General features: G+C 42.8%; 1 protein-coding gene across 1 annotated transcript in view; it reads left to right on the top strand.

The window, feature by feature from the left end:
* The window catches only part of AGBL1 (ATP/GTP binding protein like 1), a 223,800-nt gene extending 203,821 nt beyond the window's left edge, over positions 1–19,979 (top strand). Inside the window, exon 19 of the mRNA XM_033517031.1 lies at positions 17,107–19,979. Coding sequence (XP_033372922.1) covers positions 17,107–17,413 — 307 coding nt within the window. The 3' untranslated portion in view covers positions 17,414–19,979. The remainder of the gene's footprint in view (positions 1–17,106) is intronic.
* Positions 19,980–20,487: the final 508 nt, after the last annotated feature.

The following is a 20,487-nucleotide window of genomic DNA, read 5'->3' as shown; positions in this document are numbered from 1 at the left end:
CCTCTCCTGCACTACCCACCACATGATGGTGAGGAGGGAATCTCTCCCCATCGTGGGGTTTCTAAGAGCAGAGGGACACCAAGTTCCTCATACCCCTGTGAAGTGGGTAAATAGGCCATGAAACCTGGGTCTTATGTTGCAGATCATGATAAATCACACAGAGCCCAACTGGATTTTCCTGCCTGCTTTAATATTTATTTGACAGTGAATTTTTAATAGGGAGGGACTTTCACTTGTCATCCTCAGAATGCCAAGCAGGCAAAGGAAGGGAAGGGGAAAACTGAGAGTAGTGGATGCAAAGTACTGGGGAAAGGGAAGAGAGGAAATATGAGAGGAGAATAAAGGAGTTGAAAAGGGAAAAAGGGAAGAGAACAGGGAGGCAGTAGTCACTGCAGCATCTTTTTTGGAGATGAGTTTCTCAGATAACAGCAGCTCTCGCAGCAGTGAGCAGTTCATACACAGCAGGGAAGCAAATAAGACTGGGAAAGAGTCTTTGACCCAAAGGCACTTGTACCCTTCCAGGGTTCATTTCTCACATCCAGCCTCTGTGTAAAAACAAATAAATTAACTGGTGATTTGTGAGCCCAATTTGGGGAAGAAGAAAAAAAAAAACAAAAACCAAAACCAAAAAAAGAAGACCCCAAGGAAAACTCTTGTGGTCCAAAATCCATAATTATGCCCTGGTGCTGAGTGACTGAGAGAAAGGGATAGAGAATCCCAACAGAGAGACAGATACCATTGCCTAGCTAAAGATGGTGAGGAGAGAGAGACAGCAAGTGCTTCAGAGAGATGACGAGCATTAGATGGAGTGGATATATAGCTGGAATTAAAGAGATGGATGCTGTGAGCACCCATGGGAAGATACCTTGCACAGATATTCTGTGAATAGATGTTGCAGGAAGAGGGATATTGTTAGATAGACAGGCACTGTCTGGGAAAAATGGGTAAGGCAAGAAGTAATGCTGCAGCTGGGAACGTAAAGATTGATCCTGTTGATAAATAAAGTCTATAAATAAATACTAAAGAAAAATATTTCAGTAGCCTGCCATCTATGAATATTTGACACACACATCTAAGAAACTTCATAGCACCTCATCCAAAATAAACATAACCAAGCATCTACTAGATATGTGTGTGATTATACTGTTTAAACATTTACAAGATGTGAGCAGCTGCAGCAAAAACAACAATTTATCACCCAGTTCAGTGCTCATTTCACCCTGATAGACACATCAATGATAGTCTGGCACCAGTATGGCACGAAAGGCCAGGCCAGCAGGTAGATAATTAAGTGCTGAAGCAACACTGGATAAGGAAATAGCAATATATAATGTTTGGATTTCAGAACTGGAATTAGGCCACAATCCGGATATGAACTCCCCATTTTGTATCCAGGCTTACCAAGGGATAACACATTTCAGAATGATTTCCACCACTGTGTTGTCCTGGACAAAGCCTGAATTTACAGGTGTGTCTGTTCCATGCTGCTGCTGCAGCCCCACAAGCCCCTGTAGGTGGTCCCATCCCCATCTGTCCTCAGCTGCCTGACTGACCTTGGTCAATCCAAGGTCCTGCTACTGAGTGTCCTGGCAGGAGCATGGAACATCCTGCAACAGGCTTTGGGCAAGAGCTGTCATCTCCCAAGCCTGTCAGCTTACTCCTACACCTGGCAGATTGAGGGCCTTTCCAAGGGGGCAGGCACTGCTGTAGTTCCTGTGGTCAGCAGTCCTGGGCATTGCTGGAGTCCAGATCATCTGAGCAGTGCAGGTGCTTTAATACTTTACATCTTTCCACCCTCCTTGTGTCTCCTGCCTCACTCTCACACCTCTCCTGAGCTTTACAGAGAGCTCATTTCCTTGCTGTGTTCTAGAGAACTTTAGTACCCCCACTGAAATTCTGTAGCAGCTACTGTTGTGTTGCCCTCCAAAACTAATTTTCTAATCTGTGCTTTGGCAGGATCTCTCCTTTTGTTGGTTGCTCAGCTCTGTGCCAGGGATGCTCATCTTGAGGCTTTCAGTCTCAGCACTGCCCTTAAAGCAGACAGGTTCATGCTCAGGGGCAGCAGCCACTGCTGCTAGTCCAGCACAGTTTTCTTGTGCCCTGAACTCTGAGGATTCATGGTGCACCCCAAAGTCCTTCTGGAGTACACCACAGTGGATTTGCTCAGTTTTTTCCACCATGACTTGAACATTCAGGTCCACAGCATTGGCAAGAGGAGCACATTAACCCTCTGTTCCTCTCCTACAGCACCTCCTCCCCACTGCAGTTATTGCTTTAAAACAGCCCTAATCACAAAATGTTTATTTCAATTCTTCCTATTAGATGCATCATGTATGTATTTTATAGATCATTTAATCTCGTGCACACTTGTAAATTCTCACAGAAAGAACTCCACATACTGTCTTTTAGCTTACTATGGATGCTGCCTTCGGGGCCCAAATGCTGGTTTTTGGGCAGAGGCAATTACATATATATTTAATGGTTTCAAATTAAGTTTGAAATTAGCTTTGAACTGTATCATCCATTTCTAGTAATGATGCTTAATGCTATCGTGAGAAAATCAAGTGCTTTACATTATAAGTGTCAATTCAGTCTTGTTCAGGAGGCTGTCCAAGGACTCTTGGTATGACATGCTGGGAAGGTGATTAAATCCCTGTCAGGGTAAGTGGGAATTTTTTACTTTTCTCCTCTTCCTTTCATTTCAAACTTTCCTAGCAGCCAGTTTCTACCTCTAAGGATGTATCTCATAATAATAATTGCTTTTTATCAGTGGATATTTTTCCAGTAGAGCAAAGATATCTAAATACAAAGACTCCAACAGAGGAAATTGAAAGGTCTGAGTTTAAGGAGTTTTAGTTTAATCCATCTCAAAGGAGACCCTCTGTAAGAAGAGAAATATTAGGCATTTCCTGACTATAGGGAGTAGTGTGGGAGAAGGATACGTGAAACTTCTGGGATGGGGAGACCTTGAAAGCAGCAAGGGAGTAGAGACAGCTCAGGAAATTTTCTTTTCTTTGGATTGTCTCCTCATGGACCTCTCTGGCACAGGGGATGTATACAACAGGAAGCATCTCCAGAAGGTGAGACTATTGTTCTGGAGTGCTTGGCTGGGCTTCTCCATAGTCACAGATCTTTGGACACATAATTTACACATTTTGCTTACCAAATTCACCCTTAGCAGCTTAGGTTAATATGACCCTAATTGAGTAAGTGTATTTAATTCTGAGCCTTTTCCTCCTAAACTCACAGGGGACAGTTCCAGCAAATACTTGTGTGTCAGAGAAAGGCAGCTGGCAGGATTTGTGCTGTCTTCCATTGAAACCTGGAGCATGGCTGAAAAAGTCTGCCTAAGAGTGCCCTGGATCAGTGTACACAGCATCCCTGACCTGGCTCTGCCACTTGCCAAGCCCCAGGTTTCCCCAGAGCTACAGGAGCAGGCACAGCTCTCCCAGGAGTGCCTGCAGCTCGCACCCTGTGCCCATCTGTGCAGGAAGGGTGTGAGGCTGGATGAAAAGTTTCACAGGCTCTCACTGCTCTTGGAATTATCAGCTAACTTCCCTGGAAGTGTTGAAGCTCAGGCTGAAAGGGGCTTTGAGCAACCTGATCTAGTGGAAATTGTTCCAGGCTATGAAAGGAGTGTTGGAACAAGATTATCTTTAAGGTCCCTTCCAACCCAGATCATTTTGTGATTCCATGAAATGATTGTCCTTCACAGAAATCCTTATTCACTTGCAAACCAAGAAATACTCTGAGTATTAAGAATTAGGGATCTAGGGCTTACACCTTCGCCAAGTTTTGACACAGGGCATATTTCTCTTACCTTCAATTCCTTAAAATTTTTGTACCGGTTGTTGACTGACTTTAGATTTCTTTGCCTTCTGTTCTAAAAATGACAAGATTTAAAGTCAAGTGTCACTCCTTGCCTTAGAAATGGCTGCAAAATTAGTGGTGAATGATGGTGTTCAGGAGCTCAGCTGGGACATGCTGGTGCAGCTTCCTGCACATCAACAGCCCTGTTCCTGATAAATCTTCAGGCTGCTTCCCTTTTCAGAAAGCAGTATGGGGTGTTTCAGGCTGCAAAGCTTGTATGTAAAGTAAATGCATTGTTATTTAAAAGTGATTCATACTGTTGGGAAGCCCAGTAAGGTGAGCTGATTGGTGGGTAAGCAATGGAGTGTAATAGCCCTTGGAAAACTGCTGTGTAATAACAGCTTTGATTCCTTGCAGGATAAAACTGTATAATGTTGCCATCTTTCCTGTATCTTTCATGTGCACAGCACTTGATATACACTAAGTGTATTACTTTGTCATCTGGACTGATAGCTGGTCTGATCCTCCTGGGCTTTGCCAGTCTGCTTGTGAGAAGTATGAAGTTTTTCAAACAAAGTTTCAGGCTTAAAGTAACACCTAAATTATAGATTTCTGAAGTTGCCTTGGCAGTGTTTCTTGATAGGTTGCTTTTTGAGCTGAGCTGATAACCCATCTTGCCTCAGAAATGCTTTCCCCCCTCCCCTTTCCTTGATACTGAATTGCCTGTATCATGCACCATTAAATCTGACACAGTTTATCTCTGGGTTGGCTGTGCAGAAAAGGAGAAAGTCCAGTGTATACCTGGGAAACTCAGGGTAAAGCCAGCAGCAGCCTGACTTGGCTGCAGCTACTCCACCATTCTGTTATCTCCATCATTCCAAGAGCCTGGGTCCCTCAGCAGCACACAGGGGTTTTTAAGGAGTTGTATGTTACTGGCACTTGAAATGTTACTGTGAGGGTACCTAGCTATTGCTAGTGCAGCAGAAATGTCTGTGGAGAAAATGAGGCCATCATGATTTGGTGGGGAAGGAAGAGATTCTGTCACAGAGCACATCAATCAAGAACCCTGGATATATCCATGAATATAACCTTCCTAAAGGCATCCCCTCTGTGAAGCATGTTTGTATATTCTTGGATCACTGATTGCACTGGAGAATATAATTTCTGTGGGCTCTTTTCATGCCTTGGTGACAATTCAAGAGTCAGAAAACTCAGGACCTGGTCTTTAACTGGTGTTTCAGTTCCTGGAAGACAGAATCTACCATGAGAAGAGCAGATGTCACTTAATTTTGGTGCAATAAGCAGCTTTCTGAAGCAGGGACAAAATGAGGAGCTAGGAGAAGATAACTACCAAGGCAAATGCCAGGAAATACAAGATTTAGTGACTAATGAGGTTTTCAGGTCCAGGGGAACCAGTGTGCACAAGTCTGTGCTTCAGCTGGATCTGGCAGCCAGGATTGCTGCAAAGTTTAAAATCAAGGGCCACCCTGGATACAGAAAATCTGGCAGCTTTTGGCTGTTTCTTTCCCTTCTAAATAATCTCCCCTTCACTTTTATGACATTACTTGTTTTCAGGGCTGCAAGAATTACAGTATTTCTCTTTCCAAATACAATCTGGCAGCTAATCCTTGGTGTCACTGAGAACCCTGCCCACTCTTGATGTCAACAGGAGTCCTACATCCTCATCATTCCTCCAGCTGAACTCTTCATTCCTGTCTGGCAGAATCAAGAACACTGACTTCTGTCCCTAATGGATCTGGAAACTTGCTATTTTATTGAAGTCATGGTTTGCTGAGAGGAGCTTTTGGACTAAACTCAGTAAGGTTTAGCTCCTTTTTGGACCTTGCTCAGCAAGGTTAAGCACCCTTTTTGTCACTGCTTTCAGAGGAGAGAAGGGCACATACACAGAAGAGGAAACTAAAGAGCTCTGCACCCTCATTTGGACTAGGCAGGTGGTGGAAGGCTTCAGCCACCCCTTGGCTCTGCCATGCAGACAGGTGGAGGGATGGAGCCTTCTGTGCCCACAGAACTGGGGAATTGAGGCAAGAGAGAAAAGCAGTTTGCTCACAGTGACTCCAAGCCCACCGAGTACAGAACCTGGATCTTTGAAAACCAAGTGTTTTAACCTCATGATTTAATTTTTGTTTGATGTACAGCCTGACATATTTTTTCAGTCACTTACTCTGCACACAAGAACTGACCTTTTATCATTTTTAGTTGTAAATCAGAGAGTGACGTTAAATGCTCAGGGTGGTTCTCTATAAAGTGATTGTTTCACTGCTCTGCAAGCTGTGCTATAATTTGCCCCATCCATCCAAATACATGTCTTATCATAATTAAATGAATACTTTTGTCAGTTTATGTTGCTTCAGCTTTCACTCAGAGTATGCTTGCTTCCATGGTGAGCTAGTATTCTTTTAAGAATTTATGTAAGCATATATAAATATAGACATATATATTCACATACAGAAAAAAGAAAAAAAAAATATAATTGCAACTTTCAGGTAAAACACATAGAATATTTTGGCAGGCATTTGAAAATTGATTTTTATAAAATATTCAGAAAATACTTACGTTAACAGCGATTTAAAAAATTGTTCCCTGCTGGGAGTTGATAGATGCTACAAGCTACAAATGGATTCATATGAAAACTACATCTTCCTGTTACACAGGTGAAACATTACTAAATACCTACAACAGGAACACAGAAGAGAGTTTGGAGATCTCTTGTACAACAAACAGCAATGGAAACTTCTATGTGCTTTACTCTGTTCATTTTGCAAGGCAATGCTGTCTCCTTAGATCAGAGTGAATGGTCGTTGTTTTTCCTTTCCTCTGTTTACTGGGAGTCATATGTTCCTGGCTGGAAGGTCCTTCTGGCACAAAGAATCCCTTTAAAACCCTGTTTGAGCTTTGAAACAGGTTGAAACTGATGCTTCATGTTTTTGTCAGCTCTCCATGCCTGTTTTTCTTGTTCATCCTTGCAGTTCCTGACAGACAAATTTTAGGAAGCAGGGAGAACATAATGAAATATTTGCTATTCCTCATGAAACATCTGGCAGGGCTTTGGCAAGATCAGGGAATTAGCAAGTGTTGCCACTTTTATATGCAATAGATGACATTTTTTGTTGTCCTTAATGGAGTCCAAAGCATATGCAAATCAGCTGTGTAATGAGTGAGGTTAAGCAAGGTTTTGAATTTGGTTCCATATGGTGTTAAAAACATAATTGATCAGAATGTTTTGAAATATATTGAACATGGGTATTCAGATGTGTTTTATCTGAATCTCATTATGTCTGAGAAGAGATTTAGGATGAGGGCAGAGGCTGAAGTTTTAAGCTGGATCTATTGTTGATTATTTATGATCACACATACTTTATCAGATGTTTCTGCTATAAGCCCCACTTCAATCTGCTTTAAAGGCACAATAGATTTCATTGACCTTGCCCTTGTTTTCTTTCATTCTTATGGGTACACACAGAGTCTCTCTCTCTCTCTCTCCCCCTAACTACAATATTGATTAAATATATTAGTTCTCCTCAGGAAAGGATGAGAGAACTAAAGTTCCACATTAGTTTCAGATTTTTTATGATACAGGAGGTTTCTCAGATCAGTTATGATTAGCATCTCTGAATGAGATGTATAACTTTTAGGAGGATTATGACTTTGCAGATTTGTATTGAATCCTTTCCAATAAGACTGTGATAACATAGGACCTTGCAGAGGTAAAATTACTTTGAGAGGTGGCTGTGTTGACTGATATTCATCACCTGGAACCTCTTAGGCTTCAGGGCTTTGCCATCATGTCGACCTTAACTGCCTTCAGTTTACTCCAAGAACTGTTTTCTGTAGCCCTTAATCTGATATTTGTCTGAAGCCTTCCCTTAAAAGCAGAATTCAGTGTAAAAACAGCTGTTGAACCTCCATGTGTTGCCATACCCTGTCCTCTCTCTGGGTGCTTCAGAACAAGAATCATTCTTTTTACCAGACTTGAGTATTTTTAGTCCTACCTGTTCTTTACCCATTTGAAGAACAAGATTGTGAAAGAAAAAGATCTGTGAAGAGGGGTTTCTGAAATGGGTATTCCTTACTTTAAGAGGTACAAGAATGAGTCAAGTCCATGTGGAATAAGAATGTCCTGATTTCCTTACTGAGAATCCAAGATCTTAACTTTAGCCACAGTCTTACTTTAAGCTCCTGAATAGCTGATGACAACACTGGATGTTTTAGAATAACCATTTCTGACTGCCTCTTGACCATCCTAACATATCTCAAGTCACAGAATCACTGAATTGGAAGAGAACTTCAAGATCATTGAGTCTAACCCATGCCCTGACACCTCAACTAAACCATGGCACCAAGTGCCACATCCAATCTTCTTTTAAACACATCCAGGGATGGTGACTCCACCACCTCCCCAGGCACACCATTCCAGTACTTTATTACTCTTTCTGTAAAAAAAACCTTTTCCTAATATCCAACCTGTATTTCCCTAGGCACAGTTTAAGGCTGTGTCCTCTGGTTCTGTCAGCTGCTGCCTGTCCTGCCCAGATGGTCTAATCTCCCTTTCAGGTGAACTCCTGCTTTGTCAACACTCACCTGGGGACTGGAGTCAAGGAATTGCTTTGCTCTGGTCACAGCCAGCTCTTTCCCTCAGGTTGCTTCCTCTTGAATGCAGCAGCATCAAGGTTCAGTGATCACCCATTGTTGTTTCTCAGGGAGCTGCAGGAGCATCTCCTGAGACCTCCCATGTCTTGTAATGAAAATCGTGCTCTGAATACAGAGAAAACCACAAAATTGTGTGCATGTGTGGGTGTCTGGGTGTGTGTATATATCTATTATTTATCTGTCTTTAAGGAAAGGTAGAAAAGGGATGGTGATGTATTTATGCACTTGTTTAAACTTATTTACATACACAGACACGTGTATACACCTCTGCCACAGATTCTCTGAAACATCAGAGTGGGTATCAGCTAAAAATACATTTTCATGAAGACAAACTAGCAACCAAGAGGTTTCTTTCTCTTTCACAGGGTGTAGTGGTTGGAAGTCAGTAATTTTCAGCAATTATTAGTTCAGTCAATTAATTAGATATCTATTTCTCTTCTACTATATGAACAAATATTTACATGTGTATTTATCTGACCCAAAAATACCTTGTATATAGGACAGATAAGTAACTAAGGCACAGTCTAGACATGTCTTGGCCATCTTAAAACGTTTTGCTTTCAAAATCCCAAATCCTTTAAGTCGCTCAGAGAGAACTAAGGGATATATACACATGAAACCTGGACTTTTGAAATTAAATAATATAGAACCAATTATACAACTTGGATAGAGTCAGTGGCATTATGTGAAAGAGCACCAAGGGAAAGAAGAACTCAGGAGAACCTGCCTGCCTTTACATTCTTTATCCTCAGCAGTACAATTTTTTAGCATCTAAGCCAAAATCTTTCCACATTTCTTTCCCCCACACAGTGCCAATATCTCAACTACTGGAAGCATCTAAAAGCAATTACAAGGATTCCAATAATCTTCCTGTATTACTTTGGCTGGACTGCTAAGTATCATCAATAACATGATTATCTTTTTCGAGAAGAAATTGCTTGAGATAGAGACACTGTGAGAAAAGCTCCCAAACACTTTCAAAATCATATTTTCAGCAACTCTTTCATTATTTAGTATCCTAATGAGTTCTGGCAGTCTCACTAAGTATCTTCCCATACAAGGGGCCTTGACTGCTCATATATCCATAGGAAGCTTAGGCTGTAGAAAGCCTAAATTTACCTGTTTTGGAAGCATTTCCTTTGATCCTTAAACTCTAAATCCAAGCCACTGATTGTGCTGCCTGGTGGATGGGTATTATTCCATCTATTTTACATCACTCATCTTCTATTTCCTGTGCTTATATCTCATTTTTAATGAGTATAACAAGACCACAGTGGACCTGATATTAAACCATCCCTTAAATAAACACCAAGTTTTAGTGCAGTGTGGATCTAAAAAGCAAGATGTGGCCTATGCTTTCCCGAGGCACTCCAAAATTTTGTTTCTCAACAGGGCCTGAATATATCACACAAATATATCACATATACTTCTTAAAAACATCTTCAACTTGCTTAAAATTTGTGTTCCAGGGCTTGAGCCCTGGTGCTTGGGATTTTGGCCCAAACGTCAGGAATACAGAGCTGTACAGATATGGGCAGATTTCTTCAGACATATCTCATATTGCCAAGGAATTAACATAGAGGCTGGTGCTGGGTGCCAGTTTTGGGTGAATGAGCTGTTCCCCCAGCTTGGGTGGAGTGGCTGAACTTGTTTGACTGAAATTTAACAGGTTTTCTTGCTATGGCTGTGGAGGTAAAATCAGAGTTTTCCATGCTTAGGTTCTTTTATAATTAACTTCACACCATAGTAAGTGGAAATTTTACTCAGTACCCTGGTTTAGCCTGTCAGTGGTGATGGGGATGCAGCTGTTCTGTTCATATCTGCCCTTGCAAGCAGCAGATTAGTAGAATTATTAATGTTTTGTCCAAGCCAGGTATTGTAGGATGTGAAAGAAAACATCATCACAAACCAAAGTGAATATGTCAGCTCACAAATCTTTCATAAAGTACTTGCAGGATGGTGCTTTCCTGTGCTGAAATGTAAGTGTACTTAAAGAAATAAATATACAAGACCTAAGAACAGTCTAAGGGTGAGAGAAGAAAAACTCATTATGTCTGGGGTCTGCAGCAACTGCCAGAGCTTCATTTCGTGGCTGACTTGTATCTGTTCAAGTCACTGGGTTTTATTAATGCTTACAAGCCTACAGCTATAAGAATGCTAAAGATGCAGTGTTTGCCCTACTCTGATATATAGATTGGTCCTCCATTAGGAGGAAATTAATGATTGTTCATAAGACTGAATCCACAGCCTCTGGCTCCTCAACAGCTTTTCCATCCTGCATGTCTGAGGACCAGCTTGTGTGAATTTTGTTGGTTAGCATTAGAAGCATGCTGGGATCTGAGCTGAGTTACCTGGAATCCAGGAATGCCATGCAATGTCAGCTGCCCATCAAATGGGAGAAAAATGGCTTCTTGTCCTCTCTGCAAACTCATCTTTCACAGACAGATCAAAGCTGTCCCAATGGCATGGTGTAATTCAATTAAATGCAGCTCCCCGTGTTCATACAAGGCTTTTCCATGTCCTAACCACGTGTGATGGGAGGTGTGTGCCCAGCACCTGCCCTGCCCCTGCAGCAGCATCAGCCACCTTCCACCACTGTGGAGCCAGCCATTCCTGGGGACAAGAACAGCTTATGGTAGATGCAAGTGAAATGCTGACCCAGGGCTAAATTGTTGCAAGCCTGAATGAACATTAGGGGACAGTATTGGCCAGGAGTCAGACTGTTTCTTCATGTTCTCCTTTTATTTACAGGCTGTCTTCCCTCTTCCTCTAAATAAAACCCATTTGCCCTTTACTTATCTAACTGGTGCACCAGACACCCATTTCTAATCTGGCCAAATCAATTATAAATATTTCAGTCTACAATTAGCCTGGGAACTTCTGAAAAACTAATTAGTTTGAGCCTTAGCGATGAATTACACCTTTCTCTTGGCTATTTGCAGCAGGAAGAAAAAAAGGAGGAAAAAAAAAAACCCAACCTACATTGAAAACAAGACCAAACATCTCTCAGCCATAGCAAACAAAATTCAAGGCCACGTTTAATTACGTTCATATTGCTGGTGAAAGGATGGGTTATGGTGGGCTGAGAGCCAGGGCACCTGGCACTGCCTTGGGCTGAGCACACATTTTCACAGGAGAGGTTGTGTGATGTAAAAGTCCTTGTCAAAGAATCTTTGGGAAGGGAAATCCCCCGGGAGTCTACAGAGTTAACATCATTAATGTTTGCTGTGTAGCAGCAACGCAGGGGAAAGCAATAGCTCCTAAAGCTGGAGTCATCTTGCATCAGAACAGAGCTGATCCCCTCCCTTGGTGGGGTCAGGGATTAAACAGATCCTTGTCTGGCATTCCTCAGGCAGGAGGGTGCCAGGCTGCTGTCTGGGGAGCTGCTGAACAGCAGAGAAGAAATTAGAAAGTCATTACAAGGTGTGCAAGGCATCTTGTAGCAACTGAATCCAGACACAAAGGGCAGATTAAAGCCCTTCTTTGCTGGCATCTTGTTGCTGTAGTGTATTTCTTACAGGTGTAATTACCTGCAAGCATCATAGTTGTTTCATTTATGTCCTAAAATACTACTTTATGAAGCAATTAAAGGCAGAATTGTACTTTGGGATTACTGCAAATGTGTCTGCTTAAGGTTCATTTTAGATTCATTACAAGCCTTCAGAAGCAGTGTTCTTTCTTTTAATAAAACATATGGTTTCCTCAAAAGCAAAACTGTGCAAGACCACACATCCCTTTTAGATTTGGTGATGTAGATGGAATTTTAATGTCAAAAAGCCAGAAGGGCGAGGTAATTCCAATTCTATGGAGAGAGCAACATATATTTAAAGCTTCAGGACACTTTATTTACCAGCACTGGTAACTGTTCATACCATAGGTAAAACTTCTTTGGAAAAGAAGGGGCAATTCCCCTTCTGTTCTGTCACCTGTGCAGGTGATAATTGTGGTCAGGGAACTTTCTGGGGTCTCCAGTCCCTGCCTGAATGAGGAAAAACCACACCCTTCTTTCAGGTGAATGATGTAACTGCAGAGAAGTTGGCCTATTTAATCACTTATAAGTATTTTTTTCTCTTTTCTGTTCATGCACAAGAATGTCTCATCTCTTGAAAAAAAATCAGTAAAGCTATTTCCTGCCTTATTTAGTCTATGAACTGTATCAGAGTTGTGCTTGGCTCATTATACACAGCCACATGCCTGCTTTGGGCAGCTTCCAAAGAATTGTGACATACCATGAAGGAGAGAAGGTTTAACACAAGGAGAAAATAGGGTTACAGACAGGGTGATTATGCTGGCAGGTTATTTTTTCACTGCAGAGAAAGGCTGAGGATGTTTGTTTGTTTGTTGATACATCCCTCAGAATCATTGGTGTGTCCATGACCAGCAGTGGTCTCCAGCCTTAGCTTTTTCCTCCTTTTAATGTGATGCATTTAAACCCTCCCACTTCCAGTTTCTCTCTGACAAGGCTGCAACAAATTTCAACAGTGAGAGGAGCAATATGAAAAAAAAAAAAGGAAATGCTCCACTTCTTTCTGTAATGCATTGCAAGTGTGAGGCCTGTCAAGGGAAGGTCACCCAGAAACCCTGAGCAGTAGTCACAGATTCCTTAAGAGGGGCAGTTGTCAGTGCCTGCTCTTTCCAGCAGAAAAAATGAAATGTTCTATTTTCAGCCAGCCAGCAGAACACACAGAGAGTGAGTGACCTGCCACACAAGCAAAGTGTGAGGGAAAAATCTCAGGAAATTACTTAGGTATTCTCTAGTTTTCTCCATTCCCTGGAAGTGCATGTACAAGTAGATGAAAATTAAGTATGGAAGAGAGCTCGCCACTCATCCCCATGTGCAGTGTGTAGCTATAGTTTATCACCACAGCTCCAGAGTGTGTGTTCCGAGGTGTGGCTCAGCAGGACAGCTGACAGGAGAGGTTTATGTCCAGCTGTGACCTAGCAGGCTGACTCTGAATGAGGAGTCAACAGTAGGCACCTGAAAGAAGTGTTTTCCAGTCATATCACAAAGTTCCAGTTATGCTGACACATAAAGAGGCCCTGGGCTCCCTTCTCCTTCTCCTCCCATTAAGCCAGCAAAAACCCCAGAATTATTTTACAGGGAACCAAGTCTTGCTTGCTTTCCAAAACTGAACAAACAAAAAAACACACCCACATAGAAAAGGAGAACTAATTAAGATTAAGTCATATCTGAGTAAATATGCAAATTAAAAATCAAAACAAAGAAATTCTATTTATCACATCATGAAGTTGCAAATTGCTGCAGTGGCTCCCATCAGCTGGAATAGATGGGGACTACGAGGCCACAGGTTTTGAAGATCAACCAAATGTGTATATGTTTTATTGTGAAAGCTGGGGGACTGCTGGCTGTAGAATATATTACCAGCCTTCCCCCTTCTCTGCTGCACTGTGTTCATGTTTAGTGGTATTCACAGTCTATATTTGTCTTGGATTTCTATAATGTACTGTCATTGGTTTTCCTCTTTGTTTACCTTCTGTAAGACAACATCATTATTCTTTGATAAATATGTTTCATGTCTCCTGGGTAGGTTTTTTGTTGTTGTTGTTTTGCTTTTGGTTTTTGTTTCATTTCTTGTCAGGTGAATTATTTTCCAGCTTTTAAAGATCAGATTAAAAATAAACAATCAAACCCCCAAAACTCTGTTGGGAAAGAATGCAGTAGTCAATAGATGTAGGCAATCCTGTTCCTTACCATGTTTCACCATTTGCATGGAAGGAGATGTTCTCTGTGATGTAGGGAAGCACATGCAAGGACTGGCACTTGGTTGGTGGAACTGGCTGGCTCCTCCACGTGCCACATGCTGCCACTTCTCCTCTTCCAGAAGAACCTGCTGCTTGGAGCCAGCCTATTTCTGTTGCTTTGTAATGTGTTTTAAATCTCCCTGCAACAGAAAGTGAATTATTGAGACGTAAAGTTCCATTTACGCAAAGATGTAACTGGTTTGTAGAGTCTGTTAGTGTGATAAACTCTCAACTTTGAAGTCAGCAGTGACTGCAGCCCGTGTTGGCAGCAGGAGAAGGTTGGTACCATCTCTTTGCTAGCTCAGTGTGAGGCTGGTGGTGGTGGCTCTGGTCCAGGGGGTGTCAGCCACTGCTAAGATCAGTGCTGACTGCCTTGCTCATCACTGCCACAGCAAAGGAGCAAAGGGCAAAAATAATGAGGAAGAAAATCTTCTTTCCTGACCACCAAACAGGGTCTAAGCACATCCTCACTCTTGGGGAGCCTCTTTCTGCAGCACAACTGCCCCCCTGCATTGAGCTCTCATGGTCTTGGTGTTTTGTGTGCTGTTCAGGCAAACAACAAGGGGGAGCTTCGGAAGTCCATTACAAATGTTTTATGAATAAATGATTGCTTCCTAAGGAATATCCCTTCAGTCTTCAATATAAAGAAAAGGCAGGGTATTTTTATTTTTTTTTGTCTTTCATTCTCTGTTTGTTGTCTTCCAGACTTCCCTTCATTAGCAAAATGTTTTTGTGGTAGGAGGCATTTTCCCTTTTTTGTCAGAAATGCAGTCCTAAAATCACTTAAATTATTGAAAAATTCAGAAGATCCTGTTATTTTGTTTTCCAGATTTAAGTAATAATAGGAACCTTTTTTCCCCCCAATTATCCTGTTAATGCAAATGTTTGACCTTTAGTTCCTAGGCTGCAAGCTGTTCCATCTGTAAAATATCAGTGAGTTGGGCACCAGCTATGTTCTGTCCCAATGGCATTAGCAGCTCCTTCAAAATGTACAAGTGAAATATTGGAAGTAGGTATGCTTTGGTTCTTTTTGATTGCAAATCTGCAAGAGCAGGGCTGATAAAAGAAAATTCTGGTTCCCCTGGGTTTAGTCAGCTTTGAACATTATCATAGGTACTCAGTACCATGGTAATTCATACCGTGCCTGCATATGAAAAATAAAGGAAGAAATCAAACCCACTGGTCAGACTCAGCTGGGACTGTTGCTGTTGCTGTTTGTGCTGGGAGGATTGTCCTGGTTTGTTTGTTTTGTTTCATGTCACATCCTCATTTTCAGTATGAGTTCTTCCTGACCCAGATTTCTGAGCAGACTGAAGTAGAGCCAGAAACTGTAAAAGTGCATAATTATTCTTTTATTTATTTTTAAGCTGTACAGCTCTATTAAGCTTTCAGAAAATCCTTTATACCCAGCCTTTGAAGTAAACTAAGCCAGAGATCAGCCTGAGAAGGAGATGTGGGCTGACACTGCTTGTTTCTGCTGCAGAATAGTCTGTATGCAGTTAAGATCTGAGTCTCAATCCTAGGAAAATCTTACACCTTTCTTGGAGTGCAGAAGAGGGGAGGGATCATCAATACATCCAAAAGCAATACTTTACACCTTTGGTATGTTCTGAAACCTCACTTGCTGGAACTGCTGTGAAACAGCTGAAAGCTGGAAGATTATTCTGGTTACTGACATGTAAGTGAGCAGACCACACATTAAAGCTGTGTATGCTCCATCTGCCAAGCCATTCATTCTTCCCAGCTCGGGACAAATTAGAAACTCTGGCTCAGAGGTGGAATATTATTATTCCTTTCCCCATCCCCCAAAGCAATACATTCCCCTGCTCTGAGTCTGATCGAAAACATTGACCTGGAGGTGAAAAATGAAGTATCTCTTCACCTGATTCATCCAGACTGTGACCCAGACAGCACTGAAATCACAGGCTTCTTTCTGGTCTCAAAAAATTATCCAGTTGCCCTCATGGGCTGAGGGCCTTATGGGATGTGAGCAGCTTGGGAGAAGAAGGAACCCCAGAACCATCTAATCTAGTGGTCACTTCCTGCCATAAATAATTGCACCAGGAAAACCTCATGCAGTGTGCATTGAAAGTGGGCATGTAAGGAAAGCCCCTGTGGCCATTCCTTGGAGTAAATGTCAGGGGGCCAAGGTGGGGTAAACCACCTTTCTGAGAGCCAGGTGATGTGGCTGTGACATCCACTTAGAGTTTTTCCTCAGCCATTCAGGCTTGACTGAATTTGGCCCTTCCCCAGGAAGTGATGCTATCAAAGCCTTTCCATGTTCTTCACAAAGCACAGCCTCTCCTGGTGTTCTGCCCTCCCTGGAGCCAGTGTGCTTGAAGATCCAAGAGGCTCAGTTTTTTGTTTGTGCTGCCTCTTGTTAGCAGTGCTCTGAGCTTGCATAGAACAGAAGGAAAAGATGCCAAAACACTTCAACCACCTGCATTAATTAGGTCTTACACTAAATGTGGAACTACAGCAAGGGGGAGGATCAGCAAACTTCTGGAAACTGAATACCTTCTTCTCTGCTATATTTCAGCTTCTGTAACATTTGTAAGTGCCTCAAGGCAAGAATGGTATTGTCTGTATGTAAACCACTCTGTTTCTGTATAAGCAATAGCAGTAATAGTGATGGGAATAATAACACTTTACTCCTGAGAGGTCAGTGAGTATCACTCTTCATTTCATCACTCTCATTGGTGAGACAGACACAAAGACACACCAGGGCTTGCTTTGTATCACATCATTCCTTATTAACAGAGCCAAGGTTGAACCCAGAAAAAGCATTTCCCTGTTGCTTGCTCTTCCCCCTGAGAACACCCCCTCCTTTGGTGACGTCCAGTCTCTCTTGTGGTTTTTCTGCAGAAGGTGCAGTAACAGCAGCCTGGAGTCTGATGATGAACCTCCTTGTGCAGAAGAGATTGATTATGACACTGCCAGTAGCTCTGATGGTGAAGAGGAATTCTTGGAGCTAGACCATGAGATCCAGGAGTACCTCTCGTGTGTGGAAGGCAAGACAGAAGATGAAGGAGTGACCACAGGAGAAACATGCAGCTCCAGGGCTCTGAGGGGCCTCTACATTTCCAGCCAGCCAGCACCCAACAGCACAGCTCTTCCTCTGGGTTCAAAAGCACTTGGGCTGTACAGTGGGTTTGAGAGCAGTCCTGTGTGAGCAAGGCTGTGACTTGCAGAGCAGCAAGAAAGTGGGTCACTGCTCATGTTTGCCTGTTTGCCAGCTTCAGCACCCTTCCCAGATGTGTTGCTCCTGGATCTGAATGGATAGTTGACTGTATGATTGTGTAATTTGTATACATACATCTGCTGAGAATGATTCCTTACACCTTGTACACGAGGCAGAGCGAGGGGCCACTAGCCCTGGTGGTACTGTGTGAAATCATCCATTCCTAAACATAATCCCCAGTTTCATGGCTGCCTCTAGTACATTGTTTCATACAAGTTGACCTAAGGAATAGTATTTTGAGACCAAGGAATCAGAGATGATTCTCTTTTTCTGACTTTAGGCAGCCTTTGCCTGGAGAAGAGACAGTTATTGATGCCTTTCACCAGAGCTCTCTATTGCCATTCTCTCCTGAGCTGTAGAGCATGTCTGATTTCTGTCTGATCAGAATTTTTACAGTGCAAGACCAACAGGTTGGGTCAGGCTGTGCATATTTCCAAGCTGGTTCTATCTCAGCAGCAGCATGGGAAATCCAGTGTGCTACAGTAAGGAAAGGAGCAGTGACAAGTCATAGTGATCCTCTGGAAACCTGGGCTAAATTCACCAATAAATTAGTGATTGTGGCAAAATCCAGGAGTGAATTTAGCCCAAGCATTAATCAGAACAGTTTCTTTAATCCCTAAATGGAGAAAAATTAAATTTCTCCTAAAATTGCCCCCCAGTTCCTGAGAATCCAGCACAGACAGAGAACCCACACATGTTATGTATCCCTAAAGCATGAAGCCGTGTCGTTTTAGCTTACATTTCATATTGCCTGATCTTGCCATGTGTCTTAGACTCTGCTGCTGTAAATGGGGAATTGCCCTGAATCCAGAGCTAATTTTAAGATGCAAGAGGCTCCCAACTCTGTCACTACTTTGTGAGGCTCAAGGACAGGATGAATGTGCAATGTGTTGTAGCATTACAGCCTGCAAGGACTCCAGTGATTGCCAGTGATGATTATTATTAATATTGATACATTATTAAAAGTACTGTGCCATCTTCCTGGTTCTTATGCTGGTTGTGAAGAGGATTCCCAGTGCAGAACAAGAAATGCTCTGATGTGTTTCTGAGCACCTTTCCTCAGACTACCTAGACAATATTTTCCAGCAGGAGGCTGCTCTTTAGATAAAAAGCTTCTTCCTGTCCTGCTCGGTTTTCAGTATCCACGTATTTTAAAGTCTTCACTAGCACATAAGAGCTCCCTGTGTCTCTGTCTCTCAATGATGCTGCTCAAAAGACAGGCAGCTTGGGTCCTTAGAAGTTGAGCTTCTTAGCCCAGACTAATGCATTAGGTGTGGTGTGTGCCTCTGTACAGATGTCCTGTTCTGCTTGGTTTAGCATGCACCTTGTTGCACACAATACTGAATTTTAATAAAAGGGTGGCTCACAGGAAGGGACACAAAAGAGGTGAAACAGGTGTTCCCATAATAATAGTTTGTATAATACTGCTTCAATGCTTATTAATAAAGAAACAATGTATGTGCATAATTAGCTTAAAAATCCCGTGCTTGTAAGGCATGACAAAAACTTGACACTCAGCTAGGTCCTGGCTGCAGCATAGAAAAGCCAGGCTGTGGGATATTCACCATTTACATCCCCAGAACACAGGTTAAAAAATACTGTTGTAAATATCTGTGTCTGTAAATGTGCATGTCTGTACCCACTTTGCCTTCTATACCAACACTGCCACAACTGTAGCTGGAGGCTTGCCAGTGGTAAACCCTATTGCAAAGAAAATAACATCTTCTTAAATCAGCATTTTCCTTGATGAGATGCAAATATTTTGGCTATAATATTTGGCTTTCTAGCTGTTTCATTATGATTTTTTTAAGATAGGGGGAATTCAGTTCAGTGGGAAAATTCTGCCCCGGTCACTAAACTGTGCAAGAGTTGTCAAAATGTAATAAAAGATGTATCTTCCATGTGTGTTCAGAGCCAAATGTATGAGCAGTGCCACCAGTTCAGAGATCCCTGTGCTGGGAGCTGCAGGAGGTGGGGAGATGGCAAAGGCTCTCAGGGTGTTTGCAGTGTCCGGGATCCAAAGGCAGCAGCTGGGCTGGGAGCAGTGTCCCTGGACATCAACCACAGCCGTGTGAATGCTGCTGTGTGGCGTGGAAAACCTGTTAAATCTTCTCTCCCTGGCAGCACGGCATGGCTGTGCCCAGGAAGGTGTCAGTGAGGTGCTGCAGGAGCAGCGGGCAGGAGGAGCCCCCAGCCCCGGGATGCTCCGCTGCTGCTGAGGAAGCGCAGCCGGAGAGGTGGGCGGCCAATCCCTTGGGAATGACTCCCGGATAACTTCAGGACAAGCAGTTTTGTGGGCTGCCTCCTTTTCCTCCAGGAACTTGTAGAGGGAGCAGATGCTTCTCTTCTTTTGACAGACCTCTAGAGGTCAGGAGAATGCCTCCGTGCGCGCTCCGCGCTATTAAAATTCTCCCTGAGTCATGGTAATTAAGCAGAGCTAGGCTCTGCACAGAGGAACGGAAGTGCATTGACTGTAATAAAACAGAGTGTAAAACAACTTTAGATTAACTCCAGCCTTGTTTATTCTTGCACACTTGTAATTCTGGTTTGGTATCCCCCAGTGAATGAAGCCCTTGTCCCCTGCGCCGGGCCCGTCACCTCACTTCAGGCTGCTAAGTGCTGAGCACTGAGAGCAGCGCCTTTTCTTGCTGCTGCTAGCTAATCCCAAAGAATTTGGAAACAGCCGATGGAGAAAGGGAGGGAGGGAGGGAAGTCGCCCTGCTCCCCACCGTTTTGTCGTTCCTCAAGAGTCAGCAAGGCTGTCAGGTTGAGACTCAAGCCAAATATTCCCATAATGGCCAGAAGAGATGGTGTCTTAGAGGCACTCGTCTGGTCCCTACTGCTGCAGCAGTTTTGGGCTCCTGCCAGGCACATGAACTTTTTTTACTGATGCCTTTTGTCTCACACTGACTCTCTTAGAGGCTGTGAAAGGCTGTGCTCTCCTTCCTCCCCCCAGCAGTTTACATGACGTGGGTGGAAGATGCTGTGCTGAGCCCTGCACTACA

Source organism: Parus major, chromosome 10 (genome assembly GCF_001522545.3).
Source record: "Parus major isolate Abel chromosome 10, Parus_major1.1, whole genome shotgun sequence".
Classification (NCBI taxonomy): domain Eukaryota; kingdom Metazoa; phylum Chordata; class Aves; order Passeriformes; family Paridae; genus Parus; species Parus major.
The sequence above is the reverse complement of the archived record's forward strand: the minus strand, read 5'-3'. Positions and strand labels throughout refer to the sequence as shown.